The sequence below is a fragment of the Ictalurus punctatus genome, chromosome 7 (genome assembly GCF_001660625.3).
Source record: "Ictalurus punctatus breed USDA103 chromosome 7, Coco_2.0, whole genome shotgun sequence".
NCBI classification, from domain to species: domain Eukaryota; kingdom Metazoa; phylum Chordata; class Actinopteri; order Siluriformes; family Ictaluridae; genus Ictalurus; species Ictalurus punctatus.
This window is the reverse complement of record NC_030422.2, coordinates 23,917,400-23,940,360: the sequence shown is the minus strand read 5'-3', so window position 1 is coordinate 23,940,360 and position 22,961 is coordinate 23,917,400. Positions and strand designations below refer to the sequence as shown.

The 22,961-nt window shown below is 39.2% G+C and overlaps 2 protein-coding genes across 9 annotated transcripts in view; both read left to right on the top strand.

The window, feature by feature from the left end:
• Positions 1-10,677, top strand: part of LOC128628785 (E3 ubiquitin-protein ligase TRIM39) — a 30,944-nt gene extending 20,267 nt beyond the window's left edge. The window contains exons 1-8 of one of the 5 annotated variants that reach the window (XM_053681915.1): positions 5,778-5,950; positions 6,704-6,777; positions 7,945-8,501; positions 8,796-8,891; positions 9,043-9,276; positions 9,373-9,535; positions 9,638-9,673; positions 9,896-10,677. In XM_053681915.1, coding sequence (XP_053537890.1) covers positions 6,714-6,777; positions 7,945-8,501; positions 8,796-8,891; positions 9,043-9,276; positions 9,373-9,535; positions 9,638-9,673; positions 9,896-10,443 — 1,698 coding nt within the window. In that variant the 5' untranslated portion in view covers positions 5,778-5,950; positions 6,704-6,713 and the 3' untranslated portion in view covers positions 10,444-10,677. Of the gene's footprint in view, positions 1-5,777; positions 5,966-6,703; positions 6,778-7,944; positions 8,502-8,795; positions 8,892-9,042; positions 9,277-9,372; positions 9,536-9,637; positions 9,674-9,895 lie in introns of those variants that run through there. The other 4 variants (XM_053681916.1, XM_053681917.1, XM_053681914.1 and 1 more) reach the window with 4 other exon arrangements.
• LOC108267932 (E3 ubiquitin-protein ligase TRIM39) overlaps positions 1-22,961 on the top strand; it is a 110,004-nt gene that overhangs the window by 73,771 nt on the left and 13,272 nt on the right. The gene's annotated exons all lie outside the window — the stretch shown is intronic.

The following is a 22,961-nucleotide window of genomic DNA, read 5'->3' as shown; positions in this document are numbered from 1 at the left end:
CGGGGGGAAAAAATCAACACTGGGATGGTCATAGCTACATCAGGGCCACATCTCACCAGCCTGTCACAAATTTTTGTGTTTTTTATTTTTATTTGAGCCTCTAATAATAGACTGCTTTATATAATTATTCTTGCTTTATCTAAATTACATATTCCAATAAAAGACATTAAAAAAATTCAGGATCTCCAAAAAAGTGTAAATCACCAAGTGTAGATCCTCTAGTTTGTATAATAGCACTTTTCGGGTGTCTTTGCTCAGAGTTGTGTAGTTTGGATGGTGAAGGAGCATCAAGTGAAACACTTTTATATTCCTCAGTTCTGTGCTGAACCGCATCAATGCTGTGTGTGTGTGTGTGTGTGTGTGTGTATGAGTGGACCCTGATCAGCGTAGAGCTTACTGAAGCTTGGCCGGTAAAACATTTCAGCTCTGATGTTTCATGTTGCTGTATGCAACTGTTTTACGACTGTTGTTAAAAGTCATCCTGAGAAGATTACACTAGTTCTTCCAGAAAGACATGTAGTGTTAATACATTAACTTTTTTGATTTATTTAAGGAGGTGATTGGCTGCAATTTCATTTATCTTTTTCTTATCAAACAAATATAAACACCACAGCAAAACCTCCCCCAGAATGTTTCTTGGACATTTTGATGATGGAGTTACAACCTTTTCTTTTTTTGCACGTGTTTATATAGTCATGTGAAAAAGAAAGTACACCCTCCTTTAGTTCTATGTTTTTATAGATGTAAATAACACGTGTGTTGTCTTTACCTTGATAAACAAACAAATAACCTCAGGTGACAAAAAAAAATCACTAGAGATTTCAAAATGTATTCTTTTCCCCCCAGCCTTCATGACCATAGGTGAGGGTAGGAATGAAGATTGCCCGGTAGATCTAGATCTTTGCCTTCCGGCTCAGCTCTCTTTTCGTCACAAGGGTGCGGTAAAATGATTGCAATACCGCTCCCGCTGCTCCAATTCTCCGGCCAATGTCCCCTCACTCATGAACAAGACCCCAAGGTACTTGAACTCCTTCACTTGGGTTAAGTACTCATTCCCTACCCAGAGTAGGCACTCCATCGGTTTCCTGCTGAGAACCATGGCCTCAGATTTAGAGGTGCTAATCCTCATCCCAGCTGCTTCACACTCAGCTGCGAACCGATCCGGTTAGTGCTGGAGGTCACGGACCGATGATGCCATCAGGACCACATCATCTGCAAAAAGCAGCGATGAGATCATCAGGTCACCAAAATGCAACCCCTCCCCACCATGACTATACCTTGATTTCCTGTCCATGAATATCACAAACAGGATTGGTGAGAAAGCGCTGCCCTGGCGGAGACCAACCCCCACCTGGAACGAGTCTGACTTTTTGCCGAGCATCAGGACACAGCTCTCGCTTTGGGCGTACAGCGATTGTATAGCCCTAAGAAGGGAACTCCTCACCCCATACTCCCTCAGAACCACCCACAGTAAACCGCTGGGGACCCAGTCATACGCCTTCTCCAAATCCACAAAACACATGTAGACTGGATGGACATACTCCCAGGCCCCCTCCAAGATCCTTGCAAGAGTAAAGCGCTGGTCCGTTGTTCCACGACCAGGACAGAATCCACATTGTTCCTCTTCAATCCGAGGCTCGACTGCTGGCCAAACCCTCCATTCCAGCACCCTGGAGTAGACTTTAGCAGGGAGGCTGAGAAGTGTGATACCCCTATAGTTGGCGCACACTCTCTGGTCCCCCTTTTTGAACAGGGGAACCATCACACCGGTCTGCCACTACTTGGGCACTGTCCCCGACATCCACACAATGTTTAAGAGGCGTGTCAACCAAGACAACCCCTCCACACCCAGAGCTTTCAGCATTTCTGGATGGATCTCATCAATCCCCGGGGGTTTGCCACTGTGTAGTTGTTTGACTACCTCAGTGACCTCCACCAGGGAAATTGACGATGATCCCCCATCAGCCTCCACCTCTGCCTCTACCATAGAGGGCGTGGTACACAGCTTGGATGGTTCCCCATTTCCCCCTTCCTGAGGTGGCGGATGGTTTTCCAGAAACGCCTTGGTGCCGACTGAAAGTCCTTCTCCCATGTCCTCTCCAAACTTCTCCCACACTCACTGCTTGGCCTCTTTCACGGCAGAGGCTGCAGCACTTTGGGCCTGTCGGTACCTTGCAAGTGCCTCCAGAATCCTCCGAGATAACACATCACGGAAGGCCTCCTTCATCAGTTGGATGGCTTCCCTGACCACCAGTGTCCACCACAATGTTCTGGGATTACCCCCCTTGAGGCACCTAAGAACTTGAGACCACAGCTCTCCACTGCAGCTTCAGCAATGGAAGCTTTGAACATTGCCCACTCAAGTTCAATGCCCCTAACCACCACAGGGATGCCAGAAAAACTCTACCGGACGTGTGAGTTGAAGATCTCGCGGACAGGGACCTCCTCCAGACGTTCCCAGTTCACCCGCACTACCCGTTTGGGCTTTTCAGGTCTGTCCAGAGTCTTCCCCCACCCCTTGACCCAACTCACCACCAGATGGTGATCAGTTGACAGCTCTGCCCCTCTCTTCACCCAAGTGTCCAGTAAATGCGGCCTCGGATCAGGTGATACGATTACAAAATCAATCATCAAACTTTGGCCTAAGGTGCTCTGGTACCACATACACTTATGAGCCTCCTTATGTTCGAACATGGTATTCGTTATAGACAGTCCATGACTAGCACAGAAGTCCAACAACAAACACCTGCTCGGGTTTAGATCGGGGAGGCCGTTCCTCCCAATCACGCCTCTCCAGGTATCTCCATCATTGCCCACGTGCACATTGAAGTCTACCAGCAGAACTATGGAGTCCCCTACTGGTACCCCATACAGGACTCCATGCAGGGTCTCCAAGAAGCCCGAGTACTCTGAACTGGTGTGCGGTGCATATGCACAGAAAACAGTCAGAGTCCCCTCCCCCCACAACCCTTAGGCGTAAGGAGGCGACCCTCTTGTCCACCGGTCTAAACTCCAACGTAACAGCGCTCAACCGGGGACTTGTGAGTATCCCCACACCTGCCTGGTGCCTCACACCAGATTATATCTCCACACTGGCCTGGGAACACCTGAGGAACCCCCAGTCAGAGCTGGTTAATGTGGCTTGGGAAAGGGAAGTTTGGGGTCCCCTGCTGGAGCTGCTGCCCCTGCGACCCAATAATGGATAAGCGGTTGAGGATGGATGGATGGATGGATGGATGAATAAATATTATACGGTAATTTTAAGAAATTTGAGTTCATATTGAGACCATTGACTTTCACAGTGTGTGATGTTAAGGTCTCTTCTGAAACATAAGAGGAGACGAATGTGGGAGACAATGTTATTTTTCTCAGGAGAAAGATTTGAGAAGCAGGAGAATTAAACAAAAGTTTCCATTTGATGTTCATGTAACCTCATGTCTAGCTTGGAGAAACATTTGCAATCTCATTTTTTTCCCTCTGGTATGTGTCCTACAGGCCATAAACACAGTAAATGTTTATGTACATGACATCGCAATCAGAACAAATAAACACATATGGCTTTCAGGGAAAGGTGGCAAGAAAAAATGGCCCATCTCTGAACAAACCACAATATCTTTTGGACTGATGAGACCAAGGTGGAGATATTTGGTCGTCATGTACAGCTCAATTTATTGCAAAAACCCAAACACAGCATATCACCACAAACACCTCATACCAACTGTCAAGCATGGTTGGTGAAGGGGTGATGATTTGCTCTTGTAGAAAATAATAGATCAACATTCTACAGAGGAAAATGCATTAAAAACGTTAGTTTTTAGCCTTATGGCTTTCCATAGTACCTCAGTGGTACGAGCACAGCATCTCAGGGTGAGTTTTTTGTGTATGCAGGCTTCCTTCCTTGTTTTGTGTGGGGGCGGGGCTGGAAGAAATCTATCCCAGTGGGAAAACAGAGTTCGACACAACATCTGTGTTCCAGTGATTCAGTTCCCCTGTTTCTCAGTCAGTGCACATACGTGATATCATGACATTTTCAGCAAGTTTCATCCGTAGTTCATGCTTTCACACTAGACCACAGAGAGAACTGGGTTACCTGGGGCTTGTAGAAAGGAGGTTTTCCTCCATATATTACAGTATATTACAACTGAAAAGGCTTTGAACTACAACAGTGATGATGGTAATCTATCTCTCTTTCTCCTCTGAACTCTACAAGTTTCATCAACATGCTTTTATAATTAAGAACATAGTATATTCCAACTGGTATATAATTAAAATACTACAGAAATGCGAGTACTGTGTCTGTGTTTATCAACTCAACTCTTCATCACACTTCACCAGAATTAGTTTACACTGACATCACTGGGGAACAGGTTTAACTGGAGCACTGAGAAATGTGGTTCCCCCTGTGTATTACAGCTAGAGAAGTATTTAAAGTACAGTAATTATGTTCTTCATGTAGCAACATTTACTCAACCCCTACACACCTTTAGAGTGGAAACACCCAGGCAAGATTTTCCTGTTGAACAAATGTAAGACTAGTATACAGTGTGCTTCATAGTTGTTGCATAACATTTTTTCTTTGTTTAACATGTAAAGTTTTCCCTTGTAAACCCCACCATGGAGCTTTGTTTGGTAAAATGGACAATGATGATGGCTTATGACACAATCCTAGAATATTGCTGATTAGTAATAAGTATTATTAATTAATATTGTACAGTAATATTAAGAAATGTTTGAATTCATATTGAGACCTTTGACTTGCACAGTGTCTGTAAGAGGAGACAAATGTGGGAGACAATGTTATTTTTCTCACGGGAAAAATTTGAGAAGCAGGAGAATTAAACAAAACTCTCCATTTCATGTTCATGTAACCTCATTTCTGGCTCAGAGAAACATTTGAGTTGGTAAAGAATTTTTTTATTTTTATTTCCTCTGGGATGTGACCTACAGGCTGTAAATACAGTATGTTCATGACATCACAATCAGAAAAAATTAACTCGTATGGCTTTCAGGGAAGGGTGTCTAGAAAAGTAGTATTAAAACTTGATAAAAAGACTAGATAAAAAGCCCCTTCTTTCTAAAAAGTAAATGAAGCATGATTTCAGTTTTCAAAATTGCATCTGAACAAACCACAATATCCTTTGGACTGATGAGACCAAGGTAGAGATGTTTGGTCATCATGCACAGCTCCATGTTTAGCAAAAACCAAACACAGCATATGACCACAAACACCTCAAACCTAGTGTCAAGCACGGTTGTTTTACAGCCACAGGACCTGGGAAACTTGCAGTCATTGAGACAACAATGGATTCCACTTTACACCAGAATATTCATGAGATAGACATTTATTATCTTTTTTATAAACTCAGGCTTTTGGTATTAATGTATAAATACTGATTATTTCACAAGCAACGTAGTTCACAATGATTCAAAATACTTCCATTTAAAGATTATGTCTTCTAAAGTCTTAAAATCATGTGACCTGGCTAAAATGTGTGCTACTTATAAACTCAAGGCATATAGCATATTAACATCTAGGCACAACATTGCAATAGTTTAAAACAATTTGTTTGTTTTTTTTGTTTTTTTAAACAGTTTTCCAAAGACGAAATGACGTGACCCACAAGAAAACGATCTTATCCGATAATCACGATAATCGTCAGGAGAAATAAACAACATTATTGTTATTTCATGTGCAGTTTGAATAACTATAAATACACATGAGCGGAGGTGAAGCTAGAGAGGTGGAGACAAACTGCATTGTGATCATATGTGGAACTGTCCCTTTATCAACCATTAGAAGTGAACAAGGAAGTGACTAAAGTGAAAGAGTAAAGCAGTTAGCTCCCAGCCAGAAGAAACCCTTATTTTCACATTAATTTCTGAAATTAACTGCAGGATATTCACTGACTCTGGAATATAAATGCAGACAATTCTCACTCCCTGAAAAGAGGCAAGTAAAATAAAGGTATGTACTTCAGTGAATGTTTTATAGTTCAGAGGTTTTGTCAGTGTGTGATTTATCAGGATAAACTGCGCATGTTAACAATATCAGACAGAGACAGGGTCTCTAACACACTGCTGAAATACTGACTCTGAAATACAAACTGATTATAACTGTGTTTTTTATACTGTGTATTTAATGATCAGTGATCAACCAAGACAGCAAAGCTGAAAAACAGAGTCAAAGGTTCCTTTATTTTATTAACTGCTCAAAAGTGGAGTGTTGAACTGATTCCAGCATGAACACTTAAATACAAGTTAAAATACAATTATACTTTACACTTAATGACTACATTTGTCCAAATGTGTGAGCTAAACTGAATTACCTGTATGAAAAGTGTGTGTGTGTGTGTGTGTGTGTGTGTGTGTGTGTGTGTGTGTGTGTGTGTTAGAAATACAGAGGTGAGCACTGGGTGAAACATAAACACTTCTACAAACATATCAGGAAGTGAGAAACTGTGAATGATACAGTTAGTGAGCTGAGAGCTGTGAGAATGATCAGTGAAATTCTGTGTTTATTACAATCTAATGAAGATGAGGAATGTTTACGTGTGTTTTATATCACAGTCTAAATGCTTCCAGTGTCACTGCTTATGTTTAACACTGCAGACAGGCATGCTGAGTCAAACAGACTAATATCACCTCATACTGTTACATGTGTTAACTGAATCATGTGATTTCTTTCTGAAAATTAAAAACACAGGAGGGAGTAAATGGCTGAATCTTCATCACCAACAAAAGCCAACAGAAGGAGCAGCATGGAACAACCAGGTTCCTGTATGTTATCCAGCTTATACATGATATTTGTATTTATTAAATAGTTATGAAGTAGTAATTTACTGTTTCTATAATAACAATTAATTCACAAGGTGGTGAGATGTGCATGGTGATGTGATAGATAATTTAATGAAGGAATATCACTATTATGAAATTTTGTCTGAAATTAATTGTTATAAAAATGATCTCAATGTACGGTTTAATTGTTGTTTTTTTCTGGTGATTTTATGCTGCTCTTGTCAGGTAAGAATAACACTTGTGTAATAATGCACAAACATGTTAGAAAGTTTATTTATTGACACTGATCATTTAACTATGGAGGAATATTTATTAGTTAAATATTTAAATATATGTTTAAATAATTCAATAATTAGATATGTAGGCTAGTGAAAACTCAAAATAAACAAATACACAAATCTGGAAATGAACATTTTTTTCCATATGCCCCACAACATTTAAAGTAATTAGACTGATAAAAGCAACTTTGTTAAAGAAAAATGTGTTATTGTTGGAGTGTAAGAGAAATTAAGCATGCAATTTTATGTAAAAATAATCAGCTCTGGGATGATAATGACTCTTTGTGTCATCACACCACCCTGTCGGTGATTATTTTTAATGCAGGTGCTTGTGGTTTTTTTCTTATGTAAGAGCTTAGTCTTAACACTTAATGTGGTGGTTTAAACAATGCCGTGCATTTTAAGTAGTTCACCTGTATTTTAATGAAGCATATTTGGAATATTAAGCATGTGCTCTTGGTGTATGTCTATATCTATAATAAATGTATTGCATTATTGACAAAAGAAAATACATAGATGTACTTTATTATAAAATAAAGATGTCCAGAGGCATATAAGTAGCCTTAATGGTCTTGTTTTTGCAGTATTGATTTTTGGTGTCTATAGTTTTTAAAACTGGCTGAATAATTACTTAATATGAGTTTTTTAAATAGCAAATTTTTTCTTAACTGTTCTTTGATTTTGATTTTTAAACAGCCTTAAATTTTATTATCTCAAACCTGCAAATAGCCTGCATGTAGAAATTCTGGTCTGTGATTTTCACAGCTTCACCACAGATGAAGTTTACTGTATAGAGACATGGTTGAAAGAAATTACAGTATTTCTACACTATTTATAAACAATGTGTAACCTTTTGTTCTATCAAACCTAGTTTCTTGTGACTCCAGCAGTCTCCTGTCTGAAGATCAGCTGCAGTGTTTGGTCTGTCTGAATGTGTTCACTGATCCAGTAACCACTCCATGTGGACACAACTTCTGCAAGAGCTGCCTTACACAGCGCTGGGAGAAGAGTCAACACTGTCACTGTCCATTATGTAAAGAGAAATTCACCAAGAGACCTGAACTGAAGATTAATACAACACTGAGAGGGGTTGCAGATCACTTCAAGAAGAAAAGTAGTCCTGACAAACCAGAGGTTCTTTGCGATGCCTGCACTGGAGAGAAGCTGAAGGCCCTGAAATGCTGTCTGGATTGTTGTGCAAGTTTGTGTGAAACTCATCTAGAGTTTCATAATAATATGCCCAAACATAAGAAACACAAACTAATAAACCCTGTGGAGAACATGGAGGCCTACATCTGCCAGAAACATGAGAGAGCTCTGGAGCTGTTCTGTAGAGATGATCAGACGTGTGTGTGTAAGTTCTGCACTGAAGGAGATCACAAGAATCACAACACTGTTCCTATAGAGGAGGAAAACAGAGAGAGGAAGGTGAGAAACACTGATTAATATCAGATTTGGTTATGCTTATGGATGTTACATTTTAATTTATCCAGTAGTAGATCAGATTGGAAGGTTTTGAATTCAATTTCTGGGACTTCTTTAATCTTCACTGTTCAGCTATATGATTTGTTTCGACTTCACTTGCAAAATTATTTACGTTAATAAAACATTATGAGAAAATTATTTACTATACTAAAACTTATATCTTACACCACATATGGGGATAAATTTAGACAAATCACTTTTTTTAATAAAACTATTTTTCTTTTACTCTGTCCTCAGACACAGCTGGAGAAAACACAGACAGATGTGCAGCAGATGATTCAGGACCGACTGAAGAAGCTCCAAGAGATCAAACACTCAGTAGAGCTCAGTAAAGTGTGTTCAATATGACATGAGTTAATAGCTGCTACATTCAGTAGTTTTTTTTTTTTTTTTTTTAAATTTTGTAGAAATGAGCAAACTGCATTAAATATTGTTTCACTATTCAGTGTTATCTGATGGAAGTGAAAATGTGTTCCTCCTTTAGAGAAGCACAGAGAAAGAGAAAGCAGACAGTGTTGAAGTCTTCACTGCTCTGATTCGCTCCATTGAGAGAAGTCAGGCTGAGCTGCTCGATGTGATGGAGGAGAAGCAGAAAGCAGCAGAGAGGCAGGCTGAAGGACTCATTAAAGAGCTGGAGCAGGAAATCACTGTGCTAAAGAGGAGAGACACTGAGCTGGAGCAGCTCTCACACACTGAGGAGCATCTCCACCTCCTACAGGTCAGTGTTCCTCTCTCTGCTCACTGGCAATGCAGAACATCACAGAACAACACTCACCATGCTGAGGGATTTCTCCTCTCTCCTGCTCTACTGTAGATTTACTCCTCCGTGTGCAGCCCTCCACACACCAAGAACTGGACTGAGATCAGTATTAACACTGATCTGAGTGGGGACACTGTGAGGACAGCTCTGTCTCAGCTTCAGAAGACTCTGAATGAGAAACTCACTAAAACACTGGATGACAATTTGAAGGAAACAGGTCAGAAACTTTCATATTTAACACTCTTTCAGTTATAAGTCTAAAACGTGTTTCATTGAAATGATCTTAAATCTAATGAAAGTGATGTTTTGTTGTGATTAGTTTCCACAGAACTGAAGAGGATTCAGCAGTATGCAGGTACAGTGAGGGTACTGTGTGTGTGTGTGTGTGTGTGTTCTCTTCTTTTACATTTTCCTACCATCAACTGTACAAGTTTTCTCTTTTTACAAGAGATCATTTAAAATGTTTCATTATTTAATCTTCTACAAATCCTCTTATAAATCCTAATGAATCTGATCCACTGATGATGATTTAATATTTTTACCTGCAAACTCACATCTCACTCTGTGTTTCTTGCAGTGGATGTGACGCTGGATCCTGATACAGCTCATCCTGATCTCATCCTGTCTGCTGATGGAAAACAAGTGACACATGGAGACACAGAACAGTATCTCCCTGATACACCAAAGAGGTTTAATACATGTGTTAATGTTCTGGGAAAGCAGAGTTTCTCCTCAGGGAGATTTTATTATGAGGTGCAGGTCAGAGGGAAAACTGCGTGGGATTTGGGAGTAGCCAAAGAGTCCATTAAAAGGAAGGGGATGATTATACAGAGTCCTCAAAATGGATTCTGGACTGTGGTACTGAGGAATGAGAATCAGTATAAGGCTCGTGCTGATCCCTCTGTCCCCCTCACACTGAGAGAGAAGGTGGAGAAGGTGGGGGTGTTTGTGGATTATGAGAAGGGTCTGGTCTCCTTTTATGATGTGAAGTCCAGCTCTCATATCTACTCTTTCACTGCTCAGTCTTTCACTGAGAAACTCTATCCACTCTTCAGTCCTGATTTAAATGAACAAGGTAAAAATTCAGCACCACTGATCATCTCTCCTGTATTTAACACTGAATGAATTTTCACCTCACAGATTTAATCATCTATTAAATGGCGAGAATAATTTTTTCTTTTTTTAACTTTTTCTAGTAAATTTTAGAAATAAACATTCCCTTTTAAAATGCTGTACAGATTATTTTAATACTTGTTTGTTTTGGATAAAAAATTTAATTCTTCAATCTGTTTTTACACATTATGATTGTGGAACTTTATCACTCCAAATCAAATATGAATAAAGATCAATTACAGTTCACACTGAGTTTTACTGCAGAATTTAATATCAATAAAATGAATGAAGTTCAGCTGCTGATGTCTGTAGATACAACCAAACACCACTGATTTATTTGTATTTATTAAATAGTTATGCAGTAGTAAGTCACTGTTTCTATAGTAACAACTAATTAACAATGACTTGCACTGCATGGTGGATGTGCTACATCATTTATTGAAGGAGTGGCACCATATGAAATTTTGGCTGAAATTAACTGTTATAAAAATGATCTCAATGAACGGTTTAATTGTTTTTCTGATTTTATGCCACTGATTCCAGATAAGAACACTTTTGTAATAATGCACAGACATCTCAGAAAGCTATGTATTATAACTATAATATTTTAATTATGTGTTAAAAAGTGTTATTGTTAGGGTGGTGCAGTGATACAGTGTAAGAGAAATAAAGCACTCAAGCATGTACAGTTTTCTGTAAAAAATAATCAGCTCTGGGATGTTGAAGCTTTGTGTCATCATTCCACCCTGTCAGTGATTATTTTTAATGCAGGTGCTTGTGTTTTTCTTATGCAAGAGCTACATTTGCAAATAATTTAACAACATCAACAAGAGCCTTTAAAATTCAAGTGTGAGTTTAGATTAGAATAAAAAGCTTTTTCCTATCAGTACAGGAAAACACATACAGGGTACTTGAATAGCCTGGAAAAGCATTATATTCACTTTCAACAAATTTAAGGCCATGAAAAGTCTTAAATAGTGGGGAAAAGGCTTAAAAATAATTTGCAGAGGTCTTACATTGTGGAATGTGAACAGAGTTGACGTTTGAATGATTAAACGTGTTTTTGATTGGTTGGTGGTCACTATGGTAACTGCTTTGCATGCTAACAGAGCTGCTACAGTGGTACGGGATGCGCTGAGTTGGATGTGAAGTAATGGGGAAATGTAAATCTAACAGCAAGTGGCCAGAAAATAATCAATTCTCGGACTGGTTAAAAGCAGTACCAGGAAATGATTTGGAAACCCACAGAAGCATTTGAGAGAAATGCTTTAAAATTGGCTCCACGGGTGTTCAGGTCGTGGAATGACACATGCAAGGGGAAAAGCTGAAACAGTACAGTATGCGTGAGATATAGCAAAATCCTATTGCTGCCAGGTAGCCAAGCAGTGCAACTACTAGCATACAAGTGTACAAACTTCCAGCCAGTCATCATTCAACATCTGAGCAATCTTTTGCTCTAGGCCCACTCTGAAAACAGAGGTTATCTGGTATTACGGACACTGGAGAATCATCACTCATACACTTCCACTGACAGCAATTGTTATTGACTCAGTTTTTAAAGCAATGTTTCCCAACTCTGAGCTTGTGAAGACCTTCACATGTGGACGAGACAAGACTGACTAAATCACCAGGTTCACTTTGGCTCTGTACGCTAAAACAAATAACACTGTGCAGGGCAATAAACAAGGCTGTGTTTGTGGTCAATGTTGATGAGAGTCTAAAGAAAACAACCAAGACCAAGCAAAGGGATAATTTAAAATTATAAAGAATCATTAAAGGAATAAAATTATAGAGATTCATTGAGATAATAATAGTGATTGTTATATTAAAATGTTTAATCCCTACAGTTTTTTTTATACAATTTAATTAAGTCTTACCACTAAATGTGATGGTTTACACAATGCTTTGTGTGGCAATATTCCAATATGAAGGGAAAATGTCTACCCTGCCGACCACACCAGAATGTGCCAAAATTCCCAATTGGAGGGAGATGTTTATCCCAAATTCAGTATATCCAACTATGCCACCCTGGGGGAGGACCAGGGAAATACTCCCAAACAAAAGGCACACAAGTTTTACCAATCAGGGCAAGGAACACGAGTGAGACATGAGTACGAATATATATATATATAAAAAAAATTACATTTTATTATGACACTTCAGCATCATTTAAAACTTAACATGAAAATATAAAAACACTTTCCCATGAAACACAACATGGGTTTTAAAACTAAGAACTTCTCCAGGCCCAGGCTTGGCAGGGACAAGGCAGGCCAGCTACAACTCGGGAGTTCATCCAAACCCACTGCAAGTCATACCAAAAATAAATAAATAAATAAATAAATAAATAAATAAATAATCACACTACCTGCACCATAAGGAAGTTGTGTTGGCACACTGAGAAGCACACCACCGACTAAATGCAGCTAGCCTCCCCTGTACCACCAAGACTCACTGACTCCTGGAGAGAAAGAAGACACCAGCTAACCCAAAGTTACACAGGCACTAAACGACAAATATTACAGACACTGTGGTATGGTAGCTATAACACCCAGGCCCACTGACACCACCCCAAGAAATGGAGGCAGTTGACAACACCCAAGGAGAACCAGAATTATGGTCAATACAAATGACAATTATGGCCACTATAGCATGGAGACAGTAAGGCTCAACATACACCCTCTCAGTAGCAAAGTGGTTAGGTGGAATAACAAACCTGAAACAGGTTAGAGGCTAGGAAACACTAGTTTTACCACTTCTTTTACTATGTGGTTACAAAAACCAGACATACATCCAAAACTAAAGAAAAACAAAATACATAAAACCATAAGACAGAACAGGACATAAAAGCAAACCAATTGTTGAAGCAAAACAGTCATTAAAGCAAAACAGCAGCGGCATCACATGTAGCGTCTTTGGCTAGGAGTTCGTCTTAGAGAAGATTTAGCTCAACTCCCCACTCTCACCTTAACACAAAGATAACCTAAATCTATCAAGCCCCAATGTGAAAAAGGGAGAGGTACACTTACCCTTAGATTGAACAAACACCAGACGCGAAGTTGTATAATTACTCACAGGTACCGCGGCTCGACATACATACTCATCATTCAGCCACCGGCTAAATGTTTACGTGATCTCTGGCGCCAATTCGCCATAATGCACGCGCCATAAGCGTCGCTCTAAAACTATAAAAACACGCAAATTAGCCTTGAGGTATTCATCTCGTTACGCCATGACAAATCCTGAACGTACCTGAATGTAAGCGGGAACCCAGAAATGCCAGGGGAGCGAGGGACTCAGAATCACCAAGACACGCATCTGTTTACCAATATAAGGGTCCTTAAATAATCGGGTAGCTCTCATCCTATTGGTCTACTGAACCCATATCCCCCATTACACTATTTATAAACAATGTTTAACTTTTGTTCTATCAAACCTAGTTTCTCATGACTCCAGCAGTCTCCTGTCTGAAGATCAGCTGCAGTGTTCGGTCTGTCTGAATGTGTTCACTGATCCAGTCACCACTCCATGTGGACACAACTTCTGCAAGAGCTGCCTTACACAGTGCTGGGAGAAGAGTCAACACTGTCACTGTCCATTATGTAAAGAGAAATTCACCAAGAGACCTGAACTGAAGATTAATACAACACTGAGAGAGGTTGCAGATAACTTCAAGAAGGGAAGTATCCTGACAAACCTGAGGTTCTTTGTGATGCCTGCACTGGAAAGAAGCTGAAGGCCCTGAAATCCTGTCTGGATTGTGTTGGCTCAAATTTAGCCTATTACCCAAAAACATTTAAAATTCAACTTAGAAGCCAATACTCACATCTACCTCTGAGACCAGTTGGAGATAGAAAAAATACACCAGCCGTGAGTGAGAAGAAGCAAGGGTCCAGCTTTATTGTTCTATTCCACCACACGAGATCCACACCGATGAGAATTCTCAGAGGTGATCCCAATACCCTGAGCTTAAGCTCCAGTATTTATACTGCATTTACACACTAAATAACCCATATGTTTCAAGAAGACTATGATCTCACTACCAATAGGGTTAAAAAAGAGCTCATTTACCTTACTCTTATGTTCCAGAAAAGGGCTATTTCACTTACACATAGAATTGAAACCAGGGGTTTTAATTTACACATAAAATCAGAACCCAGGCATTTCTAATAACCCAGAAAATAAAAACCCAGAGTTTCTAGTTACTCAGAGGATCAGAATTTTCAGTTACCTAGGGCATCAGAAACCAGAATTCTCAGTTACCTTAGGGCCTCAGAAACTCCACTTTTCAATTACCTAGAGGATAGAAGATGACGTAGACAAGACTAAACAACCGGGAGGGACCTTGGTCTTATCGTTATCTCGAGGGGGGATCAGTTTGACCCAGCCACCCTTATAACTGGCTCCTCATGGTTCTTTCTTAAAATTAAGGCCTTCCTTGTGAGCCAAGAACCCTGACCATTTGAGTCATGAGTAAGTTTACATTTTCCTGTATTTCTAGTTTATAATTTATTTTCATATTTGCACTATATTTCTTATTTTATATAAATTTATACTACTTGAAAAGCGGTTTACTGTACTTCCAACTTCTTAATATCATTACAGTTCTACTGTCCTGCATAAACTACTATTCTGTTTTTTTTATAGAGTTTCTCTATTACTATAAGATATTATTAAAGTTATTCATGTGTGTATGAGAAAGAGAGAGAGTGTGTGTATGTTGTGTCTACTTGCCCGCCCTTGACTGTACGAGCGTGTGTGTGTGTGTGTGTATTAGCCCTCCTCAGCTCAGCTCGTATACCTCTTTTTGGCTTTTTTGACTACTACTGCTCTTAAAGATCTTTAAAGTGTAATTCCAATTTGTCAATGTCCGCCTAATCCTGCTTCTATGTGTCTAGGTGCCCGTCTTTTCTTCTTTTCCCCTTTGCTGGATGCTAGGTCTCCCTTATGTTTATTGTATATTTATGACATTTTTTATCCACAACAATTGTTGTGCAAGTTTGTGTGAAACTCATCTAGAGTTTCATAATAACATGCCCAAACATAAGACGCACAAACTAATAAACCCTGTGGAGAACCTGGAGGACTACATATGCCAGAAACATGAGAGAGCTCTGGAGCTGTTCTGTAGAGATGATCAGACGTGTGTGTGTAAGTTCTGCACTGAAGGAGATCACAAGAATCACAACACTGTTCCTATAGAGGAGGAGAGCAGAGAGAGGAAGGTGAGAAACACTGATTAATATGAGATTTTGAAATTCTTATAGATATTGCAATTAAATTTATCCTGTGGTAGATAGATTTTGACTTCAGATAGAACTGATCCAAGAAAATAATTAATTGACAATAATAATAATTTTAATTACTGAAAATTATTTGTTACACCACTCATAGGGAAAATTATGACAATTCACTTTTAACAAAACAGAGGGACAAATTTAATAAATATAAAATCAAATATATTTCTTCTACTCTGTCCTTAGACACAGCTGGGGAAAACACAGAAAGATATGTAGCAGATTCAGGACCGACTGAAGAAGATCCGAGAGATCAATCACTCAGTAGAGCTCAGCAAAGTGTGTGGAAAAATACTTTGTGTATAGTTTACTTTACTTTGTAGAAATGAACAAACTGCATTAAACATTGTTTCACTATTCAGTTTTATCTGATGGAAGTGAAAATGTGTTCCTCCTTTAGAGAAGCACAGAGAAAGAGAAAGCAGACAGTGTTGAAGTCTTCACTGCTCTGATTTGCTCCATTGAGAGAAGTCAGGCTGAGCTGCTGGAGGTGATGGAGGAGAAGCAGAAAGCAGCAGAGAGGCAGGCTGAAGGACTCATTAAAGAGCTGGAGCAGGAAATCACTGTGCTAAAGAGGAGAGACACTGAGCTGGAGCAGCTCTCACACACTGAGGAGCATCTCCACCTCCTTCAGGTCAGTGTTCCTCTCTCTGCTCACTGGCAATGCAGAACATCACAGAACAACACTCACCATGCTGAGGGATTTCTCCTCTCTCCTGCTCTACTGTAGATTTACTCCTCCGTGTGCAGCCCTCCACACACCAAGAACTGGACTGAGATCAGTATTAACACTGATCTGAGTGGGGACACTGTGAGCACAGCTCTGTCTCAGCTTCAGAAGACTCTGAATGAGAAACTCACTAAAACACTCAATGACAAGTTAAAGGAAACAGGTGAGAAACTTTCATATATAACACTCTTTCAGTTACAAGTCTAAAACGTGTTTCATTGAAATTATCTTAAATCTAATGAACTTAAAACTTAAATCTTAAAACTAATGAAAGTGATGTTTTGTGGTAATTAGTTTCCACAGAACTGAAGAGGATTCAGCAGTATGCAGGTACAGTGAGGGTACTGTGTGTGTGTGTGTTCTCTTCTTTGACATTTTCCTACCATCAACTGTACAAGTTTTCTCTTTTAAAATGAGATCATTTAAAATGTTTCATTATTTAATCTTCTACAAATCCTCTTATAAATCCTAATGAAATATGTTGCATTAAAATGATCATGGTCTTAAATCTAATGAAAGTGATGTTTTGTTGTGATTACATTCCACAGAACTGAAGAGGATTCAGCAGTATGCAGGTACAGTGAGGTTTCTGATTTCCTCTCATATTAAAATGTACATATCAGCATTACACCACTGCATCATCAGACTGATTTTCATCTGTAGATCTCTCCAGCTAAAAGGAAGCCTTAAAGTGTCTCTCATTATCCTCCTCACTATAGCTCCCTATTACTGCCATGCACTAAAGCCCTTAAACTCTTTTCTACTTTAGAAAGACTTCTTCTTACATTTCAGTCATGCTGGAAACATGTATGTAGAATGTTTTAGAGTTTTTAAAATTCTAAAACACACACAAAAAAACTATTCAATATTCAAGAAGTTGCACAATTTCTAGATCTCTATTTAAATGTAAGCAAATTTGTGATATTGACTGCTAGGGCCAAACTTTCGACACAAATAATAATAATAAAACAAAGGTTTAATTAGATTTTAAAATAAAATATAATAAAATGTTTTGATAAAAATAATCCAAAATTAATCAAAATTATTTAGTATTTTAACAATTTCAAAGTAAACACCCTTTTTGCCTAGAATTTCTAGAAATGTATTCTTGGCATTTTTTCAGCGGATTTCTTGACGAATCCCCTTGAGATTCTTTTTAAACAGTATTAAAGGAGTTCCCACCTTTGCTGGTGCACCAAGTAATCCATTTAAAAAAAAAAAAAAATATATATATATATATATATATATATATATATATTTTAATAAAATGTTTCAGTGAAAATGAGAGGGGGAGTGGGAGAGATGTTTTTATGTAAGGCTTCCCTGTAATGCCTCAAGGACTGTTTATCCGGAAAATAGTATCTCGTGTTATACAACTCGATTATCAAAAACTATCAATCTAAAAGGAGAATGGCAAGTCCGGTTAATCGAATTTGAATATCCGCTGTCATGATACACATTTAATGAGGAAGATGCTACGTTCATTTTCAACTATGGTGAAACAACGAAGACTGAGAATTGGGTCACCGAATATAATATTGAAGGCAGTATATCAAACGCATCTTACAGGTTAAAGACTGGATATTATGACGACGGCGTTTTTTTTTTGATCGGGAGATCAACGTGTCCCTGATACACCATGCGACTCTCGGCTATGATCATGTTAAAAATACAAATTTTCTCAAAGGCCCTCAGAAGACATCGCTGACATTTTATGGAAAGGTGGCCAGTATTTTAGGATTAAAACCTGGGGTTGCTATTGAAACTACGGACCATGCTCTTGAAAGGTCTGGGATGACTTATGCGCTTTTTCAGGCTGACATTACTGCAGGGTTTTACAGTATGTATATTTATACCGATATCATAGAATACCAGACCGTGGGGGATTTCTACGTGCCGCTACTGAGATGTGTACATATAGAGGGGGAGAACCACAAGAATGTTAGTGTTAGATACGACACCCCACACTACGTATCGGTTAATAAATCGTCCGTGAGTGAGATAACCATACAGGTGAAAGACAATCAAAATCGAGATGTGCGCTTCAGTTACGGGAAGTTGTGTGCCAAGCTGCATTTTAGACCTGTGAAACAATTTGTTTTAAAAATAATAATAATAATAATGTCATATTTCAACAATCACCACACAGACCCTCTGCGTTATGTCCAATATGACCAGAATCAAGCGGGGAATGGGCTCCCCGGTTATGCAGGGGGCGGAGTTATGTATGGAGCCACTTTAGGGGGTGTGTTTAAAGGTCTAAAGGGACATGATTATGACCGTGTGTTGAAGATGTATACCGGCGATTTTATTAAAAATGACAAGATGGTGTCAGCATTTATGAAAAAACTAAAACTAAAAAAAGGTCTTTGTAATGAAAATGTTTTCAGATGTATTCGTTGTGTTCAGACAGGTAACATGTTTATGTCTAACACTAGATGTTTTCAATAAAAACAAAGAAAAGAGATTTCTTCTTTTGACTCTTTATTATTATTATTATTAACATTTATATTATTATTGTTATACATACATCACATACAGCAATACAGATAATAACAAGATCATAAACAATAGAAAACTCGTGGATTAAAAATGTAGCCAGTGACTCGTGTCAAGAGTGGGTAATTTGAATACAGGGCCATCTGAATCATTTGTTTGTGCTGATGTGTGCTTGGAAGTATTTTCTGTTTTTTACGCTTCTTAGACGAGTTGGTTATAGGCGAAGTCGATTTGGTTTTGAAAGAGTTAATTGCGTGTCTGACAGAATGGCTTGGCACCGTTGAGTATGGTGTGTTTAAAGTAGCAAAAACCTCCAGAAATTCGAGCCAGCCGACAGGTCTTCAGGCATAAGATATCTTTTGCAGAGCCATGATGCCTTTAACTAAATCAAGCATATGTGAGCCAGGAATAGTTCTACCGTTAAACACAAACTCCTGAATCGTCCCAAGATGTGACATCTTTCATTAGACATTGTATCTAAAATGTAGTGTGCGTTTTTTACACTCCTCTGCTGAATATTCTTCAAATATCAGCCGCTACGTTATCTAAACCGTCGTGGTTGTTTACGCCGGGCGGCGCAGACGGCTTTTCTTGTTCAGGATGCTCAGTCTGCATAGGCGTCAATGTTAATGTGCTGTTTTCACGGGCCCCTTGTTTAGCGACTGTTAAAAAGCGCTGTAAAACCTTTGTGTACAGCTTCGCTTTTTCATAACTGTCCGAGTCAGAGCGGTGCAAGATATTTCTTATAGTTATGTCCAAATCGTTCTTCACGATTTGCTGAATAGATTCGCGTGCTGTCCCGGGCTGTAGTTTGTCCAACTGGTGCTGCGGGACTAAAAACATTTTCTCTGCATACTCCATTTCCTCTGTTATCTAGATGCAATCAGGCTAGAGATAAAAGAAATAGCACGGTTAAGAGCGGTAGAAGAAAGCCCTCCTGTTGATTTATTACACAACTCTTTCGTTTAACACCAACAGTCTTATCTGAGACAAATTTGATTACGCTTTTACTTTTTCTGAGCTTCTGGTATTGTTGAGATGTGAGAGGTATATTGCCATAGAGAACATTAAGAGCTACTTCACACAATGTCGCAATGAGCTCGTCTGTGGCAGTTTGTAAAATAATCCGTCTTTGTTTGGGTGATGCTTTTAATAATATTTTTAAAAGCGGCAGGTTTCTACAAAGTCTGGCAGACATTTCGCTATCTTCTTTTCGGGAGATATACCACAGGGTGTGGTGCAAGTAAATCTGTTCTGAGCCGATAGAGTTCAGCGGTTTTTGTTTTATAATCAATCAGCAGATACCCGAAAGGCTTGCTGGTTGCGTCTTGATAACATTCCATAAAAAATTTTGTGTTGCCGGGATACATTTGTCTTCCTAGAATACTGACTTGATTAGCATCTCGGGGATTTTTAAACAACATTAGATAATTTGTGTTTAAGCTGATTTAAGATTGTTTAAGCTAATTTATGGAAAGCTACTGGTTTTCCCTTGGCAAAATAAATTCTGTACAATATAAATAGCGCTAAGATTTCTATGATGTACATATTGGGTAAAGACCTTTTCTACCTCGTTGCTCCCGCTGGCCTCTTTCATCAGATCATCGAGGATTAACAAATTAACCGTGTTGGCCGGAAACAGAGCGTCATCATTCAGAGTCTGTGGTAATCCTTCAGCAAATTTTATTTTGTACATTTTCAACAATTCATCATACAACGGTTGCCAACAATCATAAATATACACAATATTTTAAGTTTTTTTAGAAATCAAATGTACAGCATTTTGCAACATTTTTACAAAATATGACTTCCCCGAGTTTGAAGGACCGCTTATCACACATGAAAAAGGGTGATGTAATCTGAAATCAAACCCCTCTGTGTCTTGTACACCCCTATGTCCAAAAAGATTGTCAGAAGCCACATGGGATTGTGAAATATGGGAGCAGCACGCGTTTGTTGTACACAACCTTAAACTTTTTAACAACTGACCTGTTGTGTGTGAATTGTTTATTATTACGTACAATGGTATCTGTGTATGCCAGTATATGATGACTATTATCCTCCCTAGGGTAAATCAGGGTGTTTAATCTAATGGCTTTTGAATTTACTGCGTTGAGCGTGACACCTTTGGCTTTCATGCATACCTTACCCCTCGCAGTGCAGTAGCCATATGTTTTTGGTCCGCCTGAACAAAATTCTACAATATGATCACCAGCTCCAACCTCGTCAGTTAAATTACCGAGATAGGGGTCCAACAGAGGTTCCCAGTCGCCTTCTCTAGATGTAAAGATCACACTGTACAACAGCCTGTCACCCAATTTGTCCATTAATTCGTAAAGTTCTAGACGGGCATGAGATGTTGTGAAAGCCCCAAGAAAGATGCTGATGTCGCAAGTCTGCCCCCCTTTCCCATCCGCATAACACCACTGAATTAGAGCCACGCTGTCTGAAACGAAGGAAAAGTGTTTAACATCATAACCATCACCAAATATGTGCTGTGCAAATTGTTCCAGGTCCAAAATTAACTCTGTACACGGCAAGTTTTCACGCATGGAGAAACGACCACAAAGTGAGTTCACCAGAAGCTTCTTAATAGAACGCCGTGCTAGGTTGCGACTTAACTTACCAGCGTCCATCTTAATCCCCTCTTTCTCAAAGTAGTCTGAGATGTAGGATTCCTTGTCTGTGTCTGTCATAACGTGTGCGGGGAAACCGCTGGCCTCTTTTTTATATTGTAAAAATGTTTTAACATAATCACAAAACAAATTTTCTGACCGTTGTGGAAAATGTCACACCTCGTCCACGTTCGTTAAAATATAACCCTTTTCCACACCTTTCAACAGCTCTATGCTGACCCAACACCTGAAATAGCTCTTTCCTCATCAGTATGACCACACGGGTCTGTCTGATTCTGATTTTTGCCGCATCTACGACACAGTGGAAACATAAGCTTACCACCGGTCCTATAGGGAAGGACGGGGTGAAGCAGTTTTTGTGGGGGCAGTACTGTAGCCTTGACAAACCCATAATTTTCAAGAGGTTCAAAATACTTGAAAATTATTTGTGGATGTCCTGTGGGGTAACATTTTTTGGCCTGGAAAAAGGGGTACAAACTTGTAAAGTCAACATATTGCATTTTTTCACTATTGTCGGCTTTGTGATACAATTTGTACGTGTTAGTATGACCACCAAATAGTGCATTGCGCAGTTTCAATCATTCAGGAGGTGTGTAAGTGGACATAAATGCCATTACAGCGACATTGTTCTGTTTAGCGTTATTCCAATCACATTCCCACATCACCTCAACATCGAGACCATACGCCTTTTCCAAAATTTCGACCTTATCATCAAACTGTCTTCTGAGCAAACCGTAGGGCACTTTTGATAACGGCTGTAAATCGTTTGGTTATAACGACATTCATGCCCATGAAACATGCATCTGTTGAACTCAAAACCGTATTTGACACCATCCTTTTCATAATAACCATCGAGATGATATTTTCCAATCACCATCTCCCCATGATTTAAAGCATGCTGAATGTTCAGGCCGTGTGTTGTTTTGACATATTCAAGCCATTCAATGGAAACGGATGAGTATGTCTTGTTCTGATTTGTGTATACATTGTTATGGGTCAGAGCTAGTGTGTCTTTTGGTAGGTAGTGGGTTTTATACACGGCCATGCAGCACGCTGCTAAAGTGGTGTATCTGAATGGGTCGCGTTTGGTACATTGTATGAATTCGTTACAGTACTTCATGCATGCCTCACGTAGCAAAACGACATTGTTCTTGCCGTACATGGCAAGAACAATTTTTTAACATACCATTTTACATTTTTAACATACCACTCATCAAACAGAGCCCTCTCTTTGTCAGACATTGTCAATAACAGCTTCAGATAATCCAAAATTTGGCTCCAAAGGATCAAACGATTGTCTGTCTGACCCCCACCCCACCTGCTGTGAATTTGAATCGCTGTCTAACAACGAATTAGGTATTGGTTCTG